Source organism: Desmodus rotundus, chromosome 10 (genome assembly GCF_022682495.2).
Source record: "Desmodus rotundus isolate HL8 chromosome 10, HLdesRot8A.1, whole genome shotgun sequence".
In the NCBI taxonomy this organism is placed as follows: domain Eukaryota; kingdom Metazoa; phylum Chordata; class Mammalia; order Chiroptera; family Phyllostomidae; genus Desmodus; species Desmodus rotundus.
Window position 1 is genome coordinate 51,952,386 of NC_071396.1, and position 25,936 is coordinate 51,978,321.

General features: G+C 42.4%; 3 protein-coding genes across 3 annotated transcripts; all 3 read left to right on the forward strand.

The window, feature by feature from the left end:
• The first annotated feature begins 1,504 nt into the window (after window positions 1-1,504).
• PCDHB5 (protocadherin beta 5) lies at window positions 1,505-4,457 on the forward strand. Its single transcript, XM_024575240.4, has one exon. The coding sequence runs from the start codon at window positions 1,696-1,698 to the stop codon at window positions 4,081-4,083; it is 2,388 nt and encodes a 795-aa protein (XP_024431008.2). The 5' UTR covers window positions 1,505-1,695; the 3' UTR covers window positions 4,084-4,457.
• A 4,383-nt stretch (window positions 4,458-8,840) lies between these two features.
• On the forward strand, window positions 8,841-11,557 carry LOC112318021 (protocadherin beta-6). Its single transcript, XM_024575073.3, is given in 4 exon segments — window positions 8,841-9,071; window positions 9,074-10,087; window positions 10,090-11,228; window positions 11,230-11,557. Coding segments are annotated over 4 exon segments (2,361 nt in total). The 5' UTR covers window positions 8,841-8,932; the 3' UTR covers window positions 11,299-11,557.
• Window positions 11,558-13,917: 2,360 nt separating this feature from the next.
• On the forward strand, window positions 13,918-17,454 carry LOC112318101 (protocadherin beta-17-like). The gene has a single exon (XM_024575160.4). It carries the CDS (start codon window positions 14,073-14,075, stop codon window positions 16,461-16,463), a length of 2,391 nt encoding a protein of 796 aa, XP_024430928.2. The 5' UTR covers window positions 13,918-14,072; the 3' UTR covers window positions 16,464-17,454.
• Window positions 17,455-25,936: the final 8,482 nt, after the last annotated feature.

Sequence of the window (25,936 nt, forward strand, 5' to 3'; positions counted from 1 at the left end):
CATCAGACATACTAAAGTAACCATATGATATCATACACACTGGCCATAATAGCTAATATTAAAAGACACTATTAAATGTTGACAGTGATATGGAGCAACTGGAACTCTCATTCTTTGCTGGTTTTGGTAAAACTGCCTTTGAACACTGTTTTTGCAATATCTGTGAAAGCTAAATATACGTGTACATCTTAATGCACAGCAATCTAGCTCTGAAGAATAATAGATCAGGTGTAAACGCACACATAGATGACAAATGGCATGTGCGTGAATGTTCACAGCAGCACCGCTCAAGGTATCCCCAAACTGGAAAACCCCAATTCCATAAACGGAAGGACAAATAAACAAATCATGGTATAGCCATACAATATAATGGTATAAAGCAGTGAGAATAAAATAAATCAGAACAACATGCAACACATAAATATTACTAACAAAATGTTGCATGAAAGGAAGCAAACAAAAGAGTAATACTCTATAACTCCATTTGCATAAATATTCCCAAAAGAGACAAAATTTCTATGACAGTAGAAGTTAGGAGAGTGCCTCCTTTTAGGGGAAGAGGATAATGACCAGGTAACGACAGGAGTCTTGTAGGTTTTGGTCACATTTTAGTTTTAATTCAGGTTCTGCTTACAGGAGTGTACTCACTTTGTGAAAAATCTTTGAATTGTTCACTTATGATTTGTACCCTTTTCTGATGTATTTTTTTAAAGATTTCATTTATGATTTTTAGAGAGGGGGAAAGGAGGGAGGAAGGGTGGGAGAGAAACATCAATGTGCAGCTGCCTCTCCTGTGCCCCTCACTGGGCACCAGGCCTGCAACCCAGGCATGTGCCCTCACCGGGAATCAAACCGGCAACCCTTTGGTTCACAGGCCGGCACTCAATCCACTGAGCCACACCAGCCAGGGCTGATGTATGTTATTTTTAAAGATAGTGATCGTTCAGTTGGTTAGAGCATCCTCTGGATATGCTAAGGTTTTAGGTTCATCTCCCACCAGGGCACATAGAAGAAGCAACCAATGAATGCATAAATGGGTGGGAGAGCAAATCAGTCTCTCTCTCTCTCTCTCTTTCTTTCTCTTCCTCTCTCTCTCTAAAATCAATAAATTAAAACAGTTTTTGTAAAATTGTGAACTTTGTAAACATCCATTATCACTTATTTATTGGAAGAGTTAAACAGAAAACCTTCAAGAAAAAGTTTCTTCATGTACTCAAAAGGTACTTTTATGAGGAATGCTGATGTGTCGTTTTGTTTATTGTGAAAACTATCTTTCACTTAAAGTTAACTCAGCAAATGTTTGTTTAGGGCTTCCAATAACTAAGAACTGGAGATAAGATCGGGAGCATTTCTGTGACTTAAGATATTGATACAACAGGGTTACAGTTTCGAATGAAATGGCAAATACTATCTGCAATAGTGAATAAGGACGCCTGGTGGCGCTGCAGGCTAGGAGTTTGAATGAAGAGCTCTCTGGGTACCCGGGACGCCATTAAGCTGGGAATCAGAACTCTGAGTGCTTCCTAAAAGAAGGAAGTATTTTAGGGAAGGTCTGGGGGCAGAGATCTTCAGAGAAGGCTTTGTTCTAGTGCGAGTCCGTCAGAAAGATCTAATTCGAGGTTATTTAACGAAGTCATCTGGGTTGATTGTATAGCGAGTTGAAGAAACTGCACCTTCTTGAACTGGGTCTGAACAATGGAGACTGCGCTAGCAAAAACGCTACAGAAAAGGCAAGTTGTCTTTCTTGTTATGTTGTTGTTTTTGTGGGAGGCTGGCTCTGAAGCAATTAGGTATTCCATGACAGAAGAAACAGAAGGTGGCTCCTTTGTGGCCAACCTGGCAAAAGACCTGGGGCTTAGGGTCGGGGAACTGGCCACTCGGGGCGCGCGAATCCATTACAAAGGAAACAAACAGCTCTTGCAGCTCGACATAAAGACCGGGAATTTGCTTCTGCATGAAAAATTAGACCGGGAGGCGCTGTGCGGGGCGACAGACCCCTGTATACTGCAATTTCAACTACTACTGGAAAACCCGGTGCAGTTTTTCCAAGCTGATCTGCAGCTCACGGATGTAAATGACCATTCTCCAGAGTTCCTAGACAGGGAAATGCTCCTAAAGATCCCAGAAAGCGTCCAGCCAGGGACTGTGTTTCCTTTGAAAATAGCTCAGGACTTGGACATAGGTAGCAACTCTGTTCAGAACTACACAATCGGCCCCAATTCCCATTTTCATGTTGTCACTCACAATCTTGGAGATGGCAGAAAATACCCAGAGCTTGTGCTGGACCAAGCCCTGGATCGGGAGGAGCAGCCGGAGCTCAGTTTAACTCTCACGGCGCTTGACGGTGGGGCTCCGCCCAGGTCTGGGACCACGACCGTCCGCATTGAAGTTGTGGACATCAATGACAACGCCCCCGAGTTTTTACAGTCTCTCTATCAGACACAGGTCCTGGAAAACACCCCTCTAAACTCCTTAGTTGTCACTGTTTCTGCTCGAGATTTAGATGCAGGAATGTATGGGAATGTAGTTTACACTCTAGTCCAAGGTGATGATGTTACTCAACCATTTGTAATAGACAGAATAACAGGAGAAATTCGTCTGAAGAAGGCATTGGATTTCGAGACAACTCAGTATTATAACGTGCAAATTGCAGCCACAGATGGTGGGGGGCTTTCAGGAAAATGCTCTGTAGCTATACAGGTGGTGGATGTGAATGACAACGCCCCTGAACTGTCCATGTCGAAACTCGCCAGCTCTACCCCAGAAAACTCCCCAGAGACGGTAGTTGCTGTTTTCAGTGTTTCTGATCCTGACTCTGGGGACAATGGCAGGATGGTTTGCTCCGTCCAGAATGATCTCCCTTTTGTCTTAAAACCCACGTTTAAGAATTTTTACACCCTAGTGACAGAGAGACCGCTGGACAGGGAGAACAGGGCCGAGTACAACATCACCATCACCGTCACAGACATGGGGACACCCAGACTGAAAACCCAGCACAACATCACCGTGCTGGTCTCCGACGTCAACGACAACGCCCCGACCTTCACCCAAACCTCCTACACCCTCTCCATCCGCGAGAACAACAGCCCCGCCCTGCACATAGGCAGCGTCAGCGCCACGGACTCGGACGCGGGCGCCAACGCCCAGGTCACCTACTCGCTGCTGCCGCCCCGGGACCCCGGCCTGCCCCTGGACTCGCTGGTGTCCATCAACGCCGACAACGGGCAGCTGTTCGCCCTGAGGGCGCTGGACTACGAGGCCCTGCAGGCGTTCGAGTTCCTGGTGGGCGCCACCGACCGCGGGTCCCCCGCGCTGAGCAGCCAGGCGCGGGTGCGCGTGCAGGTGCTGGACGCCAACGACAACTCGCCCTTCGTGCTGTACCCGCTGCAGAACGGCTCCGCGCCCTGCACCGAGCTGGTGCCCAGGGCGGCCGAGCCCGGCTACCTGGTGAGCAAGGTGGTGGCGGTGGACGGCGACTCGGGCCAGAACGCCTGGCTGTCGTTCCAGCTGCTCAAGGCCACGGAGCCCGGGCTGTTCGGCGTGTGGGCGCACAACGGCGAGGTGCGCACGGCGCGGCTGCTGAGCGAGCGCGACGCGGCCAAGCACAGGCTGCTGCTGCTGGTCAAGGACAATGGCGAGCCGCCGCTGTCGGCCAGCGTCACGCTGCACGTGCTGCTGGTGGACGGCTTCTCGCAGCCCTACCTGCCGCTGCCCGAGGCGGCGGCCGAGCCGGCGCGGGCCGACCCGCTCACGGTCTACCTGGTGGTGGCGTTGGCGTCGGTGTCGTCGCTGTTCCTGTTCTCGGTGCTGGCGTTCATCGCGGTGCGGCTGTGCAGGAGGAGCAGGGCGGGCTTGGTGGGTGGCTGCTCGGTGCCTGAGGCCCACTTTCCAGGCCACCTGGTGGACGTCAGCGGTACGGGGACCCTGTCCCAGAGCTACCAGTATGAGATATGTCTGACCGGAGGCTCCGGGTCAAATGACTTCAAATTCTTGAAACCAATTATCCCCAACTTCCCACCCCAAGACACTAGCGGAGAAATAGAGGAAAACGCCATCCTCCGGAATAACTTTGGATTCAGTTAGGAATCTCAGCACGGTGCAGTGTCTTTGTACCGTCTCCAGATTTCCCACATACAGAGTTTGAGAGTGTCATTGGACAGAGATTCCACCTTCAAGCGTGGCCTGGATTTCCCTTTTGGGGTGTATTTCTCCATGGCCCTTAATCGTGGCCAGTTTGGGAAAACTCGGCTCCAGGCCATTGCATTATTTGCCTAATGCCACTTCAGGCCCTGCATGGTGGCGACTTTCCTGTAATGTTTGCCGTGTTGTTGCCCTTTGTTTAGATGAACTGTCTTAATAAAATCAAATGTGAATGGCTTTTCTCTGTATTTGGTCCATTTTTTCATCACTGTGTACGTATATTTGATGCTAAATAGCAAAAATTAGAAACCGTTTTACATGTTTTTAAATTTTTGTTTTCAAATGAAAATGTGCGTTTGATAACAAGTGCGATAAGTGCAAAGGCACATGAAAGCAGCGTCTTCTATCTACTCCTCTTTCCCCGCTCTCACCCGCACTGGCCAATGATTTCGAAGCACGCATTTTAATGAAATTATAACATACACACAGGAAAGGGAACAGATCCTTCATTTCAGCACAATGTGTTAACATTTTCAGAAAATAAACATACTTAGTATCAACATCTTGATGAAGAAATGAAATGTAACCAGCATCCCAGGGGCCACATAAATTGTCCTTAAAGTCACTACCAGCACAAGTATAACAGATGTCCTGACTTCTAATGCTATAGTTTAGTTTTGCCTGTTTTGAGTTTATTTAAGTAGAATAGTAGAGTATATAGTGTTTTGTGTCTGGCTTCCTTCAGTCAACATTATGTTTATGACATTTATCTATGATATTGCTTTTAATTTTAGTTATTCATTCTTATTTCTATATAGTATTACAGTGTATAAATATTTCAGAATTTATTACTCATCCTATGTAGATGGATATTTGGGTTGGTGTAAAGTTCGGTTGTTTGAATAATACTGCTCTGAACATTTTTGTACCTATCTTTTGGGAAACATGTCTACACTTTCTGTTGGGTATATGCCTAGGGGTAAAATTGCCAGTCATTTAGTAAGTAGATGTTTGCTTTAAGTAGATATTTTAAAATAGTTTCCCAATGTATTTGTACCAATTTACACGGTTATCAGCAGTGTTTGGATGTACCAGGTCCTCTACATTCTTGTCAACACTTGGTATTGTCTGGTTTTCACTTTACTTCATTGAAAAACACTTTTAAACTTATATTTTCATAACATTTAAACATTTTCATAGACTTTAAACAATTAATGTCCTGTTATTATTGTTTAGTACTTAGCACACAAACCTCTCATCCCTCCACATATAGCTGTCTCACTATTTTCTGCTACTTCTCTACACAAACTGAAAACATTTTTTTAAATGATTTTATCAGGCAACCTTTTGGTTCATAGGCCAGTACTCAATCCCCTGAGCCACAGCAGCCAGGGCTAAATGCATAAATTCTAAATAGAAAAAGTGTCAGTCATCTAAGCTCCCACCACAAGAATGTAGAAAAGGAAGAGGAAAACAAACCCACAGCAAGCAGGAAGAAGGAAATAGAAAGTTATAGAGGAAATCAATGACATTCAAAAATAATAATGAAAATCAATAAAATATAAAGCTGATTCTTTTGGGAAAATCAACAATGTTACAAGTCTTCCTTCCCAACCATTTCAGATTTCAGGTGTGCTCAGCATCACATCCTTGATGTTTTCACATTTTCTGCAGCGTATCTCCCACTGAGAGGTTTCTTTAAGTGATATATCTCCATATTTCCCCTGAATTATTGTTTTCCCTGCATACAACTAAATTTTAAAAGATTTTAAAGAGATTCAATTCATCCTTGAAAGTTATTCTTTACCTTTCACTTTAAATACTCTTGAAGAATTTTTAAATGTTTAATGAATGAAAGGAAAACAAACACATATAGCATAAAAATGGAAATCAGCTGGATCAGCTATTTAATAATGATAAGCTACATGAAATTAAGTTTAATATATTTTACAATGTTTCATCAGTTAAAGCATTGAGATACTATTCAACTCACTGGTAATAATCCAGCTGAATCAATGTTGGAACTATTTGTCACTTCACATTAGCATGTGTGAGCATAAAAAGCATGGGACCTGGTGCTCTTTTTACATTGTTTGTCTTCCCATGTTGTGTCCAAAAGAAACCAAGTTTTGCCACCTAATTATTAAAATTAAGCTGGAAAATATGACTCCCAATGAATGCTGAAAATGTTCTATGTCTTGAAAGAGGTGTGGGTTACATGGATGGATCCATTTGTTAAAATGCTACTGCTAAGATTAGTGCATTTCAGTTTGTGTAAACATTACCTGAGGAAAAGAACTAGGCAAAGGTAGACATAGGTGGAGGCTGAGAGTGGAGGGAAATGTAAAAATGAAAAAAACATGATGTTGTGAAGTTGGGTGATATGTACATGGAAGATTATGATGTTTACCTTGTTATATGTTGAACTATTTTCATAATTAAATTTTTAAATGAATTATTCCTTGTTAAATATGTTTATAAAAGCAAAGTTGGTCCTGGCTGGTGTGGCTCAGTGGACTGAATGCCAGTTTATGAACCAAATGGTCACTGGATCGATTCCCAGTCAGGGCACAAGCCTCAGGTGCTGGCCAGGTCCCCAGTAGAGGGCACATGAGAGGCAACCACACACTGATGTTCCTCTACCTTTCTTTCTCCTTCCCTTCCTCTCTCTCTAAAAATAAATAAATAAAATCTTTTTAAAAATTAAAAAACAAAGTCAATTCACTTCTACTCTTGCAAATCAAATCAGGGCAAAAAAGAATAAAATCAAGAAGCATTCTCCTGAGGGAATCCAATGTACCCATTTTCCATAAAAAAGACAGTTTCTTCACATACCCAACTGATACCTTTCAGGGATACATTAAATAGTATCTTCTTTCTCTCTGCCATAACAACCAACATTTTTGAAGACATTTCAGTGATCTAAATTGAGTTTTACACATACTGTGTTACTCATAAAATTTTCTTCAAAATGAAAAAATAATTCAGTAAGCTGTGTTGAGGATACCTGGTGTTGCTGCAGACAGAGGGAGCAAAGGACTCTGGATGCCAGGCATGCCATCCAACTGGAATTGCAATGTCCACTGAAAGAAGGGAGCGTTTACGATTGGGCTGGAAATAGTTTTGTTTCAGAGGAGAAATTAAGCCCATCTAAGATGTTTGTGGTGGTTGGTTTACTTCATCAGTCTGTTATTGATATCCTTGAGAAAGTCTATGCTCACTAACATTTATCAAGTGAGCCATGGAAGCTGGTCACAGCGATCTTATTTTTACCCTTCTAGGTAGGTAGAGGTGCGTTTCAACTACACAATTAGTTTTATTTAGCTTTATTTATTTTATCTGGAGTTGAAATACTTCAAAAAATGTCCTCATTTTTAATCTCCCATCATTTTGGCTCTTTCCTGAAGTGGATTTTGCTTGAATTCAATTGATTTCACCTCTTAACAATCTGAAATTAATTCTACTTGGTGTTTTGTGTTCTTATATATACACTAACCTATTTAATGTATTTTCAGGATATTCAGAGATATGGTTTCCTACTTATCTGAGCAGAAACTGCTGAGTTAGGAATGGATATAGCCATGATAAATTATTATTGAATTCCATGGTATCCACTCAAATGTAACTCACCTTTCACACTACCTTACTTGGTCTGTAATCATAGGACCTGAAATCACCCTTGTGAGAGGGTGGCAGAAGTGAGTCTTGAATGTTTGTTTTCTACATTGTGTTACATTCTTACAACAGGGTAACATATTTGATCTTGATTCATTAACATAGGAGGGGAATTTGATGTTAAAAGTTACAGTAAAATGAACAAGTCTAATAAAATCACTACCAAATTCTACCCACGTAAAAATAAAGTGGAACCCTAAAATGCTCACTTACAACAGACACTTGACTGTTTCTAGCTCCTCTTTTAAATCACTTAACTTGATATTTCCATGATAAGTATTCCTTGGCCCCAATTTTCCTCTTAATAGTCTAATTGTTCCCTTGATTGTGCAGGTGTAACCACAAAACAAAGTTGAGTCTATTGTTCGTGCCATTTTGTAAGTCACGTAACTTAGAGACATGATTGTTTATTTTACAATGAGTGTTGCTAAACCACTTTTACTTTTGTATAGTTTGTTGGGACAGTTAAATAGTGTACTCCTTGACTTCACAACTTACACTGCTCATCAGAGATAAATTGTGCTACTAAAGACTCAAAGTTGATTACAGGAAGCTTATATCTACTGAGGGAGTAATTCTTAAACATTGGCGTGCATGAAAATCACCATTTCAGTTTAAGGAGAAAAACTGAAGTGCAGATTTCCATTAGCACCACCAGAGAATTTGATTCAAGATGAGGAGAGGAGCCAAGAATTGACTTTGGGGGGGAAAAAACCCCACAACTCCCAGGTAATCCTTCATGCAAGTGGTTCCCACACTCCAGTGTGAGAAACACTGACTGGACCGAAAAGTCTTTTTAATGCTCATGTTTTGGAAATGGTATTGACCCGCAAATATCTCATGAAGTTATTGATTTGAACGCGTGGTGGCGCTGCAGGCTGAGAGTAAACCAAGCTCCGCGGATTTAGTGGACGTCGTTTCACCGATAAACCCAAGGAGGAAATACATTTAAGCTGAAGCAAAAATAAACCTGTTAGCGAAGGCAGTCACCGCCAGACGAGTTTTTTAAAAAAGAATTAGAAATTCTTTAGCAAAGACATTTTGGAGGGTCGACGGTGGACGTGGCGATTGGGAGTTAAAAAGGATTTTTCCTCTGGGATCAGACGTGGCAACAGAGATGGTGCAAACCAACGCAATTCGCAACGAAAGGCAAGTGACGATTTTCATTCTGTTGACGGTTTTGTGGGAGGTGGGTTCAGAGTCGATTCAGTACTCTGTGTTGGAGGAGACGGACATTGGCACATGCGTGGCCAATTTGACAAGGACCTGGGACTGCGGCGCGGAGCGCGGGCTGTTTTCCGGAGGAGCAGAGCGCGTTTGCAGCTGCGCCCGCAGACGGAGGACTTGGTGCTAAATGAGAAACTGGACCGCGAGGAGCTGTGCGGCGCCGCCGAGCCCTGCGTGCTGCCTTTCCGGGTGTTACTGGAGAGTCCCTTGCAGTCTTTCCAGGCTGCTTTGCGAGTCAGGGACATCAATGACCACGCGCCGGAGTTCCGGGCCAGCGAGACGCTGCTACAAATATCAGAGATTACGACGCCGGGAAAGACATTTCATTTGAAAATGACACAGGATCTGGACGTGGGTAGCAACAGCCTTCAGAGCTATGCAATCAGCTCCAATTCTCACTTCCACGTCCTCACCCGCAATCGTGGCGACGGCAGAAAGTTCCCACAGCTGGTGCTGGACAAAGCGCTGGACCGCGAGGAGCGGGCGAAGTTCAGGCTGCCCCTCACCGCCTGGGACGGTGGGGCTCCACCCCTGTCAGGGACCACGGAGCTGCAGGTCCGGGTCTTGGACATTAATGACAACGCCCCCGAGTTTGCTCAGGAGCTCTACGAGGCTCAAGTCCCGGAGAACAACGCGCTCGGCTCTCCGATCCTCGCTGTCTTGGCGAGAGATTTAGACGCAGGAGCCTTTGGAGAATGGTCTTACGCTCTATTTCAAGCCGATGACGTTAAGCAACCCTTCAAAATAAACGCAGTCACAGGAGAAATTCGACTGAGAAAGATGTTGGATTTTGAGAAATTTAAATCTTATCACGTGGATGTTGAGGCCACAGATGGTGGCGGACGATCAGGAAAATGCTCTACAATCATCAAGGTTCTGGACGTGAATGACAACGCCCCCGAAATGACCGGGTCGTCCCTCCTCAGCCCCATCCCCGAAAACCAGCCAGAGACAACGGTGGCAGTTTTCAGGGTATCAGATGCAGGTTCTGGACAAAACCAGCAGGTTATTTGTTCTATAGATGACAACATCCCCTTTCTTCTACAACGTCAGTGGAGAATTTCTACACCTTGGTGACAGAGAGACCGCTGGACAGGGAGAACAGGGCCGAGTACAACATCACCATCACCGTCACAGACATGGGGACTCCCCCACTGAAAACCCAGCACAACATCACCGTGCTGGTCTCCGACGTCAACGACAACGCCCCGACCTTCACCCAAACCTCCTACACCCTCTCCGTCCGCGAGAACAACAGCCCCGCCCTGCACATAGGCAGCGTCAGCGCCACGGACTCGGACGCGGGCGCCAACGCCCAGGTCACCTACTCGCTGCTGCCGCCCCGGGACCCCGGCCTGCCCCTGGACTCGCTGGTGTCCATCAACGCCGACAACGGGCAGCTGTTCGCCCTGAGGGCGCTGGACTACGAGGCCCTGCAGGCGTTCGAGTTCCTGGTGGGCGCCACCGACCGCGGGTCCCCGGCGCTGAGCAGCCAGGCGCGGGTGCGCGTGCAGGTGCTGGACGCCAACGACAACTCGCCCTTCGTGCTGTACCCGCTGCAGAACGGCTCCGCGCCCTGCACCGAGCTGGTGCCCAGGGCGGCCGAGCCCGGCTACCTGGTGAGCAAGGTGGTGGCGGTGGACGGCGACTCGGGCCAGAACGCCTGGCTGTCGTTCCAGCTGCTCAAGGCCACGGAGCCCGGGCTGTTTGGCGTGTGGGCGCACAACGGCGAGGTGCGCACGGCGCGGCTGCTGAGCGAGCGCGACGCGGCCAAGCACAGGCTGCTGCTGCTGGTCAAGGACAATGGCGAGCCGCCGCTGTCGGCCAGCGTCACGCTGCACGTGCTGCTGGTGGACGGCTTCTCGCAGCCCTACCTGCCGCTGCCCGAGGCGGCGGCCGAGCCGGCGCGGGCCGACCCGCTCACGGTCTACCTGGTGGTGGCGTTGGCGTCGGTGTCGTCGCTGTTCCTGTTCTCGGTGCTGGCGTTCATCGCGGTGCGGCTGTGCAGGAGGAGCAGGGCGGGCTTGGTGGGTGGCTGCCCGGTGCCTGAGGCCCACTTTCTGGGCCACGTGGTGGACGTTAGTGACACCGGGACGTTTTCCCAAAGCTACCGGAATGAATTATGTTTGAAGGGAGGCTCAGAGGCCAGCGAGTTCAAGTTCCTGGAGCCGATTCTCCCTAACTTCCCTCCTCAAGGAACTTGGGAGGCAAATGAAGGAAAAGCCCACCTTTCGGAATAGCTTCCTATTCAGTTAAGTATTGGATTATTCTAGTAAACTCTACTTAATAAATAAGGAAATCTCTTTTAACTTTAAGTTACATGTTATTGATGGTTCCTTTCGTGATTAACTTACTACTGTTACATTACGGTGGTATTAAAAGAAATTCAGCCCTGGCTGGTGTAGCTCAGTGGATTGAGTGAGGGCTGCAAACCAAAGGGTCGCCAGTCCAATTCCCAGTCAGGGCACATGCCTGGGTTGCAGGCCAGGTCCTCAGTACGAGATGCACGAGAGGCAACCACACATTGATATTTCTCTCCCTCTCTTTCTCCTTCTCTTCCTCTCTCTCTAAAAATGAATAAATAAAATCTTTTTAAAAAAAAGAAATTCCAATGTTGCATATACACAGTATTTTCTCTATATTATGTTTAGTAGTTTTAAAATTATTAATTCAATTTTATTTGGCAGTCTGAATAAAAAGTAAAATTTAATTAGCATAATTTTAAAAAATTGAAATTCAGTCATCTATCTCTTTTTACAAAAATTATATTCTAAAATTCTTAAGTACAATTGCATTTCTAACTATTGATGACTACTGTCATTATTATTGCCATAGGAAAAAGCTTTAAATGTGAGTGTTTCATGTTTCATATTATTTAATCTGCCAGTGTAGGGGGTACACTGCTCATTGGGAGTGACACCTACAATGTGATACAATAAAGATAAACACTAACGATGGCTAAATGCTAAGATAGCCATTCATATTTATGTGTATTTCAGTAACCAAAATAGTCAACACACGTTTTTTGTGAATATAGACTTTCAAAACTCTAAACACATTAATTAAGTTTGTAAGCTTCATGTAAGAATATGACAGTCTTTTAAAACACTGGCCCAATTTTAAATGCTTAATAAATATTTGATGATGTTATTAACATCCTTTGGGGAATTAAAAATAATTTTCAAGGGATGCAGAAATGTTAATATTCTCTCTAGTACCTTTGTCAATAAGTGAAATTATTAAATATCATTCTTTTTACTTTTCCTCTAAATTGGAAATGCCTTCCAATAACCCGAAACTCTATTACAGAACATAAATGATTGAGAGTACATTTTCTCTCCTTGTCTTTGTCCAATGATTTGAAAATTCAAAAGTATTGTTCAGTGAAATTCAAATTATATTTTGCAAACTCCTATTCCTATCTCTGAGCTTTTATTGACATATATGTGATGCCTGCAGAGACCTAAGTAAGTTATTAGCACCAGGTTATTGGGTAGATAATGTCTTATTTTCCCTTCTAGTTCCATGTATGCATCCTTTATCTTTATTAACCATAAATCATTGACTTTTACAATTTAACCATATTTGGTCTTCTTTGTTTTGGTTATATTTGTAGTCTTTTGTGAAAAAATTCATCTTTTCAATTTCCCATCAAAATTAGGCAACTGATACTAAAGTGAAAAGTGGGTGAATATTTTATTTTTATCTTTAATTAAAATGAAAGTGAGCTTAACTGAATTATATTTGGCTGTGTTTTGTACCCAAATGAGTGAAAGGTATGTCTCTTTTGTCATTGGTGAGGACTGGTGGTTCGATGCGTGTAGGGAACACTTACTGTCTTGTATTGTCATGCTTTTATCCTCTCCTTCTTGGAATAGCATTCTTCCTGGGGGATACTGCTCCTTTTGACATTCTCACCCCACCTCCATGGCTTTAGGTAACTCAGGGGTGGTTTCCAATAACCCCATCTCTACCGTCTCAGAAGATGTGCTCTTGGACAGGCCCCTATCCAGGGCTGACAGGTCAAAGCCCTTCCCTAGAAAGTATGCATTTGACTTCATTGACTTCATTGCCTTCTTCGTGTTTGTTCAAAGACATTGCCTGAATTCTGAGCTTTTATTGACTTCTAATAAAACAAGTGAAATGGGACAACTGTAATAGCATAATCAATAAATATATTTAAAAAATAAAATAAAATAAGAAAATATATTGGGCAATCTCAAAAAAAAAAAAAAACAAGTGGCCATTTCTTCTCAACTTTACTGGGCTATGCACACAATTAATTTATGAAGAAAAAAATTCTCAAAAGCTATGTAGCCCAGAGACTTCCAAAACATCACTTTCTTTTTTCAGGTGTTACAGATTCATTTTAATTTGGGAGTAAAAACTGGATTTAAAAATTCAATACTTCTAACACAATAGAACAAATTAGTAATTTTGTAATAGAATGCTCCTCAAGAGCAAGAATTTTTGCATTTACCGTTTTATCTTCAGAAGCTACAAAATTTTCTGCACAGAGAAATACTTATTGAATGAGTCAATGAATTTGTCTCCGGCCGAATTTTGTATATTGAACATGTACCTTTATACAGTAGATGAATATAGATAGGCATCACTGTGCTCTCACACCTACTGTTAGCTACCTGAACAAGACGGCATAATGGGAGAGGGGGAAAGGAGTTTTAACATTCTCCAGCCCAAAAAGGCATGCAATGCGTTTTAGCTATTAAATTGTGCTTTGAAATGAAAACTACCTGAAGTTGTAAAATGGAACGCTTGGTGGCGCTGCAGGATAAGAGAGTAAAAGCTGTCTCCGCGATTCCGAGACTACAGAAAGCTGAGCAGTCTCCCGCAGCTAGCAAAGGAAACATTTTACACCACTGGGACAGGGTTCAAAGAGGCAGCTATCGCCACCTCCATGCCCGTAGATGTTAAGAAATAACTCAAGATTATTGACCTAAGATAGCAGAGTTCGCTACAAAGCAATTGTTTTGTGATTTAGTACTGGATCTTTTGGCCCCGGAGGAAGGATGGAGATGCCGCTACTCAAAGCGCCCCGGAAAAGGCAAGTGACCGCCATTATTATTCTATTACTATTGTGGGAGGCGGGCGGTGCGACCGTTAAATATTCTGTTCTAGAAGAGAGGGACAGCGGCTCTTTTGTGGCCAACCTAGCAAAAGATCTGGGGCTGGGCTTAGGAGAGCTGGCCGCGCGCGGCGCCCGGATTCTCTCCAAAGGGAACAAACAGCATTTGCAGCTCGAGCAGAAGAGTGGGAATTTGCTCCTAAAAGAAAAATTGGACCGGGAAGAGTTGTGTGGTGACACGGATCCATGTATACTGCATTTCCAGGTGTTACTGAAAAGCCCACTGCAGTTTATTCAAGGTGAACTACAGCTCCGAGATGTAAATGACCATGCCCCAGAATTCTTGGAACAGGAAATCCTCCTGAAAATCCCGGAAAGCAGTCATCCAGGAACTGTATTTCCTTTGAAAATAGCTCAGGATTTAGACGTGGGCAGCAACACGGTTCAGAACTACACAATTAGCACCAATGCCCATTTCCACCTCATCACTCGCAATCACAGCGATGGCAGAAAACACCCTGAGCTGGTGCTGGACAAAGCGCTGGACCGTGAGGACCAACCCGAGCTCAGGTTAACCCTCACGGCGCTGGATGGCGGGTCACCACCCAGGACCGGGACTTCCCATGTCCTCATTGTAGTCCTGGACATAAATGACAATGCCCCGGAATTTGATCAGCTGCTCTATGAGGTGCAGGTCTCAGAGAACATCCCTATAGGCTCTCTTGTCATCACTGTCTCCGCTCGAGATTTAGATGCTGGGACCCACGGAGAGCTCTCCTACTCATTTTTCCAATCCTCAAATCAAGGCATTCAGGTGTTTGAAATAAACTCAGTCACGGGAGAAATTCTATTAAAAAGAATGTTGGACTTTGAGGAAATTCAGTCTTACAGTATGGAAATTGAGGCCTCAGATGGAGGGGGCCTTTCAGGAAAATGCACAGTAGCCATAGAAGTGATGGATGTAAATGACAATGCCCCGGAACTGATCATGTCATTACTCATCAGTGAGATCCCAGAAAACACCCCCGATACTGTGGTAGCTGTTTTCGAACTTGCAGATCCAGACTCGGGAGACAATGGCAAAATGATGTGTTTCATCCAAGACCATCTCCCCTTCCGTCTGAAACTTACCTTAGAAAATATCTACACTTTGGTAACAGAAGGAGCGCTGGACAGAGAGCGGGAGGCTGAGTATCATATCACCATCACTGTCACAGACATGGGGACACCCAGACTGAAAACCCAGCACAACATCACCGTGCTGGTCTCCGACGTCAACGACAACGCCCCGACCTTCACCCAAACCTCCTACACCCTCTCCGTCCGCGAGAACAACAGCCCCGCCCTGCACATAGGCAGCGTCAGCGCCACGGACTCGGACGCGGGCGCCAACGCCCAGGTCACCTACTCGCTGCTGCCGCCCCGGGACCCCGGCCTGCCCCTGGACTCGCTGGTGTCCATCAACGCCGACAACGGGCAGCTGTTCGCCCTGAGGGCGCTGGACTACGAGGCCCTGCAGGCGTTCGAGTTCCTGGTGGGCGCCACCGACCGCGGGTCCCCGGCGCTGAGCAGCCAGGCGCGGGTGCGCGTGCAGGTGCTGGACGCCAACGACAACTCGCCCTTCGTGCTGTACCCGCTGCAGAACGGCTCCGCGCCCTGCACCGAGCTGGTGCCCAGGGCGGCCGAGCCCGGCTACCTGGTGAGCAAGGTGGTGGCGGTGGACGGAGACTCGGGCCAGAACGCCTGGCTGTCGTTCCAGCTGCTCAAGGCCACGGAGCCCGGGCTGTTCGGCGTGTGGGCGCACAACGGCGAGGTGCGCACGGCGCGGCTGCTGAGCGAGCGCGACGCGGCCAAGCACAGGCTGCTGCTGCTGGTCAAGGACAATGGCGAGCCGCCGCTGTCGGCCAGCGTCACGCTGCACGTGCTGCTGGTGGACGGCTTCTCGCAGCCCTACCTGCCGCTGCCCGAGGCGGCGGCCGAGCCGGCGCGGGCCGACCCGCTCACGGTCTACCTGGTGGTGGCGTTGGCGTCGGTGTCGTCGCTGTTCCTGTTCTCGGTGCTGGCGTTCATCGCGGTGCGGCTGTGCAGGAGGAGCAGGGCGGGCTTGGTGGGTGGCTGCTCGGTGCCTGAGGCCCACTTTCCGGGCCACCTGGTGGACGTCAGCGGTACGGGGACCCTGTCCCAGAGCTACCAGTATGAGATATGTCTGACCGGAGGCTCCGGGTCAAATGACTTCAAATCCTTGAAACCAATTATCCCCAACTTCCCACCCCAAGACACTAGTGGAGAAATAGAGGAAAACGCCATCCTCCGGAATAACTTCGGATTCAACTAGAAATCTCATCACGATGCAGTATGTTTTGTAACAACTCTGAGTTTTTCCCAGACTCAGCGTTTGGGAGCCTCATGCACGAAAATCCCACCTTCAAGTGTAGCCTGGATTTCCCTTTTGAACTTCAGCGGCGTGGGCTTGGGGATCCTGTCTCTGCGCTACCAGTTGGAGGAGTGTCTGAAAGGAGGCTTTGGGACCAGCGAGTTCAAGTTCCCTAAACCAACTGTCCCAACTTTACGGGTGAAGGGGCAAGGAAAACTCTAGAAATTAATTTGACTCCAACTGGAAATTTCCTCTTAACAAGAAGGGAGACGTGACAATATTCACTAATGTATTATTTCCTAACCCCTTTTCATTCACAGAAAGAGCTTACATGGCCCACATTCATAATTATTGCCATATTTATAGTTATGGAAGTCAGTTGGAGTGTTTCACATTCTAAGTTTCTACGTGTTTTTATTGTTGTTTTGTTCCCTCATATTTTGCGTGTTCATACAATAGCAGAGCAATAGTGTTACTCTGGCTTTGGGAGTAAGATTTTTGGAAGCTTTCAGATTCCTGACACTTGAGCTTGTTCATTGACACCTTGTTATGATTAAGAGACTTGTGCTTTATGATTATCATCAGCATGAGTCTGTTGTAAATGATTTCTTTCAGTTTTAAAAATAATTTTCATTTATGCAAAAATGTTGTGACCTTGTAAATTACTGCATTCCTGTAGTTGTTTAAAAAATACTGTTGTGTCCTGGATGCTGTGGCTCAATGGACTGAGTGCCCTCCTGCGAACCAAAAGGTTGCATGTTCAATTCCCAGTCACAGCAAATGCTTGGGTTGTTGGCCAGATGCCCCGTTGGGAGTGTGCAAGAGGCATACAATCGATGTATCTCTCACACATCAATGTTTCTTTTTCTTCCTCTCTTCCCCCCTCTCTAAAAATAAATAAATAAAATCTTAAAAAAACAAAACAAAACACTGTTGTATTTCCTCAGATGAACTAATATTTTAGCTGGATGTATTATTAGTTGAGTATTTTCTTTCAAAATTGATAGCATTTAATTAGACTACCTGCTATAGTTTTAAAGGATTCAATTCCTGTTAATAGAAAAAAGTGGAAAAACATTGATAGACTTATGAGTTTTTATAATAAGTGGTTTTGAGTATGTCAATGATTCTCATTCTATTAATATATATTCAGATGGTTGAAACATATTCGATTAGAAAAATAAAGCATATTAACATCATTATTCTAGCACTCAGAAATAGTTATCATTAATATTAAGTCAACATTATTTAAAAATATTTCTATGACTTCATATAAGAATAAGTGAGTAGATGGAAATAATGTTATAAAATGGACCTATAATAAATGGCTAGCTTCATAATTAAAACTATCAGATTTTACTTGAACACAATGACTAAATAATATGAAACTATAGAACTTGTTTAAGCTTAAATAAATAATCCCCATAAGGTTAAAAACAAAATTATCATATTAACATAACTGCCTTACGCTTTCTTTTCACACTTTGACCCTCTTCTCCTCATTTCATTTTATACTTTCTGTTGCATATAGTTACCTTATCAATGTTTATAACATTTACAATGCACATTAAAAGGATAATTCCCATAATTGTTTAGATACTTTATGCTTTAAAAATTTGTCATACAATGCTACAAACCTTTCAATTTTAAGTCTTTCAAGTCTGTACAGAGGTAGCAACTTTTTCATGACATTTACTTCCATATTTTAAATAATATGCTTTTAAATGCTTTTTCGCAAATTTTAATTTTAGATATGATCCATTTATTTATTTTCTTAAGGGGCTTTCACATGGACACACACACATTTACACATATCCTCTACCCCATCCTCTCTCAAAGCAATATCATAAAAAGTTCTATTTTAATAGTTTGTATAATTACGACTATGTAAATATCACTTACACCTGAGCCTCATGATGTACTGAGATTTTGTTTCTTTTCTTTACCTCAAGTAAATAATTGCCTCATTTCACTTTACTTTTCTACTTACATATTTTTAACATATCCTCATACTTTCTAAGTCTAAACTCCTCATTGTACTATTAAACTCATCAAGAAATCTCTCAATTCCATTATTGTCTTCTTGGAGTCATCCTGGAGCTACTCAGACTCCTGCTCAGTTGTGTAGTATTTGCTCTGTAGATCGATTGCATAGCTGGCAGTTTGGAACTTGCTTTAGCCATCATTCTGGGAATTTCTTTTGTCTTTCTCCTGAGTTTGATTTCATTTTATAAAATCAAATTTTTATTTTGTTTGAGATGGAATTTTAAGTCAGGAATTATTTGCTGCTGGTATTTCGAAGGCATTTGTTGACTTGTCTCCCTGATATTTATTTACTCTTCTCCCACTCTTTTTGTCTTTATAGGTCCATTTACTTTATATCTTTGCTCTCTATTGTTTAGATGAGGTTTCAGGAGGGAATTCAGATAAATTGGTGTGTTCACAGTGGAATGAAATGCATTCTTTACTGTCGTTTTATCCCAGCTCCCCCAGACCTCAATCACTTACATTTTTTCACCCTTTTGTTGGTTGGATTTCATCAGATGTAGCGCTTTAAGGAAGAATCTATAGGTGCTGTATTTTGTGACTGCTCACATACTTGACAAGTGCAGTTTAGCTGGGTATAAAATTCTTCAGTCAACTTTCTTTTCCTTAGAGATTTGTTGACATAAAATATTACATTAGTCCTTCCATCATGATTTCTCTGTATTCTTCTATAAGTTGGCTAAATTTCATCCTTAAGTAGTTTTTCCAATAAGCACTTGTGAGTGCTAATGGCATATTTTATGAATTCTTTTCTGCTTGCTGCATCGTCGTCTTTGTATTTGAGCAACATCTTGGCTAGGTCTAAAATTATTGAGCCATAATATCTTTCCTTCAGAACCTGGTAAATATTTCCATTGTGTTCGAGTATTGAATGTTGATGAGGGTAAGCCTGAAGCCTATTTTCCTTACCTGTAGGTGACTTATTTGCTATCTTTGAACTTCATTATCTTTTTCAGGTTATGTCTTGATTTTGATAACTTTGTATCATATTTTCTCCCTGGAACCCAGTGTACCATTTCAATCTGTTCTCTGCAGATATTTTCAAGTATGTCATTTATTATTTATATCTAGTAAGTATAATTGATTTTTAAATCTTCTGACACCTCCAGTATGTGAAGTTTGTGTGGGTCAGTTTCTTCTGCATTGTTTTGGATCCTTATTCGTGTTGCCTTTGTTTCTTTGTGTGGCTTACCTGTTTGATTGCCCTTACATTTTTATTTGTAGTGTGACCTCAAAGCAAACATTATATGTTCCATCTTTCAAAAACAGATTTTCATTAGTTCCAGCCAGGATTCCAGAAACACTATCAGTAGGGGACCAAAACAAACCATGCTTGTGGCTGGAGATTCCTTGCAACTCGATTTATGCAGAATCAAAATATAAACACACATGAGGACCAATCAGTAGGTACAATTTCCTAGGCATGGTGTCTTTAATTTTTCTTCTGCTCTACTTAACACCAGGGATTTTTCTATATAGTTCCCTGGAGTTAGAGCGAGGGGTCAGGTTTACAATTGTTGGGGTCATGCTGTGTTTATATTGTGGATGTAGCCCTGTAGGGGCCCTTAAAATTGGAAGGGCCTTTCTATAATATGCCACACTGCTGGTTGGCCTTGAGTTTTGATTTGTATTTCTTTAATCCCATAGAGCTTCAGATCAAAGCCCAAGGGCAAATATTTTCAAATGCTCCGAGGGCATAAAGAGTTTTGTTGTCCTGACACACTGTTTGTCCTCCATTACAGACTTTTATCAAAATTGGGCTATTTTCATTATGTTTTCTGTTATGTTTTTAGCTCTTTGATATTTTTAAAGTTATTTTTTAAAAGTCTTGTCCATTATTTTTTGTTGTTGTCCACAAGAGAGTCATCTGAATTATTTATACCATCAGTTTCAGAAATGAGAAGCCACCTACTGTATTTTTAATATGAGGATGAAATGTTGCTATCGTTTCAGTGATATATTTGGCTATTTTTTCTTTGAATCCATTTAATCCAATGTTCCACCCATTGGGTACTCTGCCCAGATGAATAATGATCTCCTTTCTCCACTAAACTATAATCTCCTTACAGAGAAGGCATTTTTCTATTGCATCTAGAAAAAAAATATGTATTGAAGTAAATATAGATGAATGAGTGTTGAATAAATTAATGAACGAATTTCGGTCTGTATTTTATCATCTTTGTCTGATTTCTAAGGCTCATGTGAAAGTATCTCATTAGTAAGCCCTAATTTACACCCAGAATAGTAATTCAAAGGAATCTGTAAAATCAAGTTTTAATCTTTCCAGGCCTGGAATTTTTAAAAGTTCATAAAAGGAAATAGAAATAGATGACAGACACTAAAGGGAAGAGGCCCTGGCTGGTGTAGCTCAGTGGATTGAGTGCCAGCCTGCAAACCAAAGGGTTGCCTGTTTGATTCCCAGTCAGGGCGCATGCCTGGGTTGTGGGCCAGGTCCCAATAGGGGGCGCTCGAGAGGCAACGACACGTTGATATTTCTTCCCTTTCTCCCTCCCATCCTTTCTCTAAAAATAATAGATAAATACACAATAGAGAAGCATTATTGGTTCAAATGGTCTTGTCTCAGCAAATGAATTCATTACTTTATTGCTTTGGGTGCTAAACTTTCAGTAAAAAATTCTTATGGCTACAAAACACACACCAATATAAAGAAATAAAATCATATGCTCTGCTAATAACCAATTAAATCAGATAATTTATTTGACCCTATCTGCTTGTAAAGGGCAATGGGAGCTACAGGTGAAGTCTGAGTGGGTATGATATACACTACTAATCTTACTCAAATATATGTCTCCTCCTTTTATTCATTACTAAAAGACCTCCACGTTTTTAGCTACCCATGTGGATATATGGGCTATATATTGTATTTCACAACCCACTGTTGTGACTGGAAGTGGTTTTGCAACTAAGTTATAGCCATAGATATATAAGCACTAATGCCATGGAATACTTCCTGAAAGAAGTCTTTAAAAAGGAAGGCACAGCCTTTTCTTTCTCTTGTTAGTCTGAATGGAAATGTAGTGGCTGGACATTAGACCGCCGTCTGGACTGTGAGGTGAAGGCCATGTCCTGAAGGTGGCAGAGCAACCACATGGAGCAAGACGGGGTCCCAGGTAACATGGAGTGCATTTCAGCCACGAGCCTTCTTTTATGAGAGAAAAGTAAAATTCTATTTTGTGTAAGCCATTGCTGTTATTGGTTCATGTATACTTTCTGGATGAAATTATAGAGAACATATATATTTATGTAGATATTAATAGATGTATAGATATTAAATAGATATGTATAAATTATATAAAACGTAATTCTAGCTGGTGTAGCAAACTTTTAATAAAGTGATATTTAAGCTAAGAACCAAAGAATGAATAGAAAAAATTGTCAGGCTTATGTGCATATCTTAGAAATCCAGGTTTATTGAGAACAAGCAAAGCAAACAACTAAAGATTTAAGGAAAAAGTCACCTGTTAATACCATCAGGTAAGAAAAGAAGTTATTGCATCTAAGAAATACATACAGAAAGAGGGCTTTTGGAAAGTATGAACATAATAAATTAAAATCTCAATAGAAGGGTTTTAAGATAGGGCTAAGAATATACCCCAGATGATATTGTAAAAATAATTAAAAATGGCAAACAAGAGAGAAAAAACAGAAAAATAGAAAAATTAAAGTCCATATCAGAGGTCCAACATCTGAATTGTAGTAGCTACAAAAAAAGAGGAAGAAAAAATTCAGTGAAGTAATTCATGCAAAATTTCTAAAGCTGGAGGAAATTAGTTTCCTAGTGGAAGGCCTTTACCAATTGTTCCATACAATGGATGCAAATAAGCTCAAACCAAGATATCAATGTTAAATTTAAAATGCTTGGGACAATGACAACACACTACAACAAGAAATAAAAATACAGCTCACATATAGAAGATATAAAATAAGATTTACTTTAGACTTAACAAACACATTGGTTTAGGGAGCTCATTGACAAAATATTTTAAAATACTGAAAAAAATTATTTCCAACCTAAAACCCTATAATCAGTCAAACTTCCAGTTAAGTTTGAGGATAAAATAAAAATAAGTTTATACGCTCAAGGTCACAATATAATTGAACTCTCATATACCTTTCTCTGGAAACTACATGAAGATATTAAAACGAGAGAGTGATCTAAGAGAGAAGAAGTCTGAAGAAATAGAAAAAAGAAGATCCAAAACATAATAGAGGTGAAATGAATCCTCAGATGATGTTGAAGGATGGTCCCAGGATAACAGTTGTATCTCAAATATAGACTAGGCAAGTTTGGAGCTGCATGAGACAGGCATTTTGAAGGATATCATCATCAAGTCCCCTGCTATATATCAATTGAATGAAACTATCGAATGATGTGATCTGTTAAAGCCACAGAGTAAACAAAGAAGAAGAAATAAAACCCTAGAAAAAGAAGATCCAACAAGAATGAAAGGCAGGAGAACCAAGATGGGGGCGTAGGTAGACACACTGCGCCTCCTTGCACAACCAGAACTGACAGAAAATCCAACGGCAAGGAAGTCCGACACCAAGGAGATAAAAAATAAACATTCATCCAGACCGGTAGGAGGGGTGGAGACGGACACCAGGGCGGAGAGGACTCGCGTTGCTGTGGCGGGACCGAGACTGGTGGAGTGTGGGACGAACGGGGCAGGCAGTCTGACCACGGACAGAGCCTGAGGCCCCACATTCACGCACAGATAAAGCAGACGAACGGCTGGGAGCGAAGCAGACCACACAACCCAGGGCTCCAGCTCGGGGAAATAAAGCCTCAAACCTGATTGAAAACCCCCGTGGGGGTTGGGGCGGCAGCAGGAAAGACTCCCAGCCTCACAGGAGAGGTCATTGGAGAGACCCACAGGGGCCTAGAGTGTGCACAAGCCCACCCACTCAGGAACCAGCACCAGAGGGGCCCAGTTTGACTGTGGGTATCGGAGTGAAAGACTGAAATCCGGAGGAGAGTGAAGCGGGCGCCATTGCTCCCTCTCGGCCCCTCCCCCACATACAGCGTCACAGCACAGCAACCAGTGTTACCCAGCCCCTGTGAACACCTAAGGCTCCGCCCCTTTAAGTAACAGACGCACCAAGACAAAGAAAAAAAAATGGCCCAAATGACAGAACACTTCAAAGCTCCAGAAAAAATACAACTAAGTGAGGAAGAGATAGCCAACCTATCGGATACACAGTTCAAAACACTGGTTATTAAGACGCTCACAGAATTGGGTGAATTTGTTCAAAAAGTAGATGAAAAAATGAAGCCTATGCTAAGAGAAACAAAGGAAAATGTACAGGGAACCAATAGTGATGTGAAGGAAACTGGGACTCAAATCAACAGTGTGGACCAGAAGGAAGAAAGAAACATCCAACCAGAAAAGAATGAAGAAATAAGAATTCGGAAAAATGAAGAGAGGCTTAGAAACCTCCAGGACATCTTGAAACGTTCCAACATCCAAATTATAGGGGTGCCAGAGGAGAAGAGGAAGAACAAAAAATTGAAAACTTATTTGAACAAATAATGAAGGAGAACTTCCCCAATCTGGCAAAGGAAATAGACTTCTGGGAAGTCCAGGAAGCTCAGAGAGTCCCAAAGAAGCTGGACCCAAGGAGGAACACACCAAGACACATCATAATTACATTACCCAAGATGAAACAGAAGGAGAGAATCTTAGAAGCAGCAAGAGAAAAGGACACAGTTACCTACAAAGGAGTTCCCATAATACTGTCAGCAGATTTCTCCAAAGAGACCTTACAGGCAAGAAGGGGCTGGAAGGAAGTATTCCAAGTCATGAAAGGCAAGGACCTACATCCAAGATTACTCTATCCAGGAAAGCTATCATTTAGAATGGAAGGGCAGATAACGTGCTTCTCAGATAAGGTCAAGTTCAAGGAGTTCATCATCACCCAAGCCCTTATTATATGAAATGTTAAAGGGAGTTACCTAAGAAAAAGAAGATAAAGAATGTGAACAGTAAAAATGACAGCAAACTCACAGTTATTAATGACCACACCTAAAACAAAAACAAGAGCAAACTAAGCAAACAACTAGAACAGGAACAGAACCATAGAGATGGAGATCACATGGAGGGTTGTCAATAGGGGAGTGGGAGGGGGAGGGGGGAAAGATACAGAGAATAAGTAGCATAGATGATAGGTGGAAAATAGACAGGAAGAGGGTAAGAATAGTGTAGGAAATGTAGAAGCCAAAGAACTTCTAAGTATGACCCATGGACATGAACTATAGGGGGGGAATGTGGGAGGGAGGGAGTGGGCAGGATGGAGTGGAGTGGGGGGGGGGAATGGGACAACTGTAATAGCATAATCAATAAATATATTTTAAAAAAAGAATGAAAGGCAAATAAAATTCCAAGAAAGACAATAAAGGAAATTTCTAGAGTGATAGCTGTGCTTTAGATTTAGATACCTCCCACCTAATTAAGGGGAAACTGGTACCTCAGGAGACATTGGAATGACCATGTGGAAAACTGTACTGAGAGGCAATAGGGAGTGTGGGATATAGCTAAAGAAAGCAAAGTGAATTAAAAAGTAAAGCAATTATTAACCAAGAAAAAAGTGAGAAAAAATATAATTAGTACACAACAATGTTCTCAATGATACTGAGAGTGAAGGAAGGTATTAAGGTCTTTGGAGGTGTATAGGAGGTAAAACTGAACTTAACATAATAAAGAGCAACTGGTAATGTCTAAAATGAATTAATCAAGATACAGCAGAATACAGATTAATAGCAGAAGACATCAAAAAAAGAGTTTAAAATGGCTGCCTATTGGAAAAGAAACTAGGGAACTGAGGAGGGAATGAGCAGAAAATTATTGCATTTTATTATAAGCCTCTTAGTATTATTTGATTTTGAACCAAAGTTATATATTTTTAATGTGTTTTAAAAAATAAGTAAAATACAGCTCTTGCCAATCTCCCTAAGAATAAAAAGGAGGTAAAATAATAAATATTACTAATAAGAACAGAGATACAGCTAAAGATATATAATATAATGAAAACATAATAAATTTGTTAAGTGGTTTTTAAATGAATGGTCTTTTAAAATAAAATACAAATAACTTTCAAAGAAAACAAAACCTGTATAGATCAATAACCAAGGTAAAATGGAAAAGAGTCACAGATTCACCATGAGCAAAACCACCAAACCCAACCCATTTAAAAGGCAAGTTGTAATTAAGCATGCAAAAATAGATGATTAAACATAAAAGCTATGCTGTATAGAAATAGATGAAAACCTTCCAGACCCATTCTATGAGGCTGGATAGTTTAACACCAAAACCATAGACATTAAACACACACGTGCATACACAGAGCCACATGGGCCAGGAAAATGCTAA

Excerpts from the sequence above, each read along its gene's own strand:
- LOC112318101 (XM_024575160.4), top strand. The coding sequence starts at position 14,073 with ATGGAGATGCCGCTACTCAAAGCGCCCCGGAAAAGGCAAGTGACCGCC.
- PCDHB5 (XM_024575240.4), top strand. The coding sequence starts at position 1,696 with ATGGAGACTGCGCTAGCAAAAACGCTACAGAAAAGGCAAGTTGTCTTT.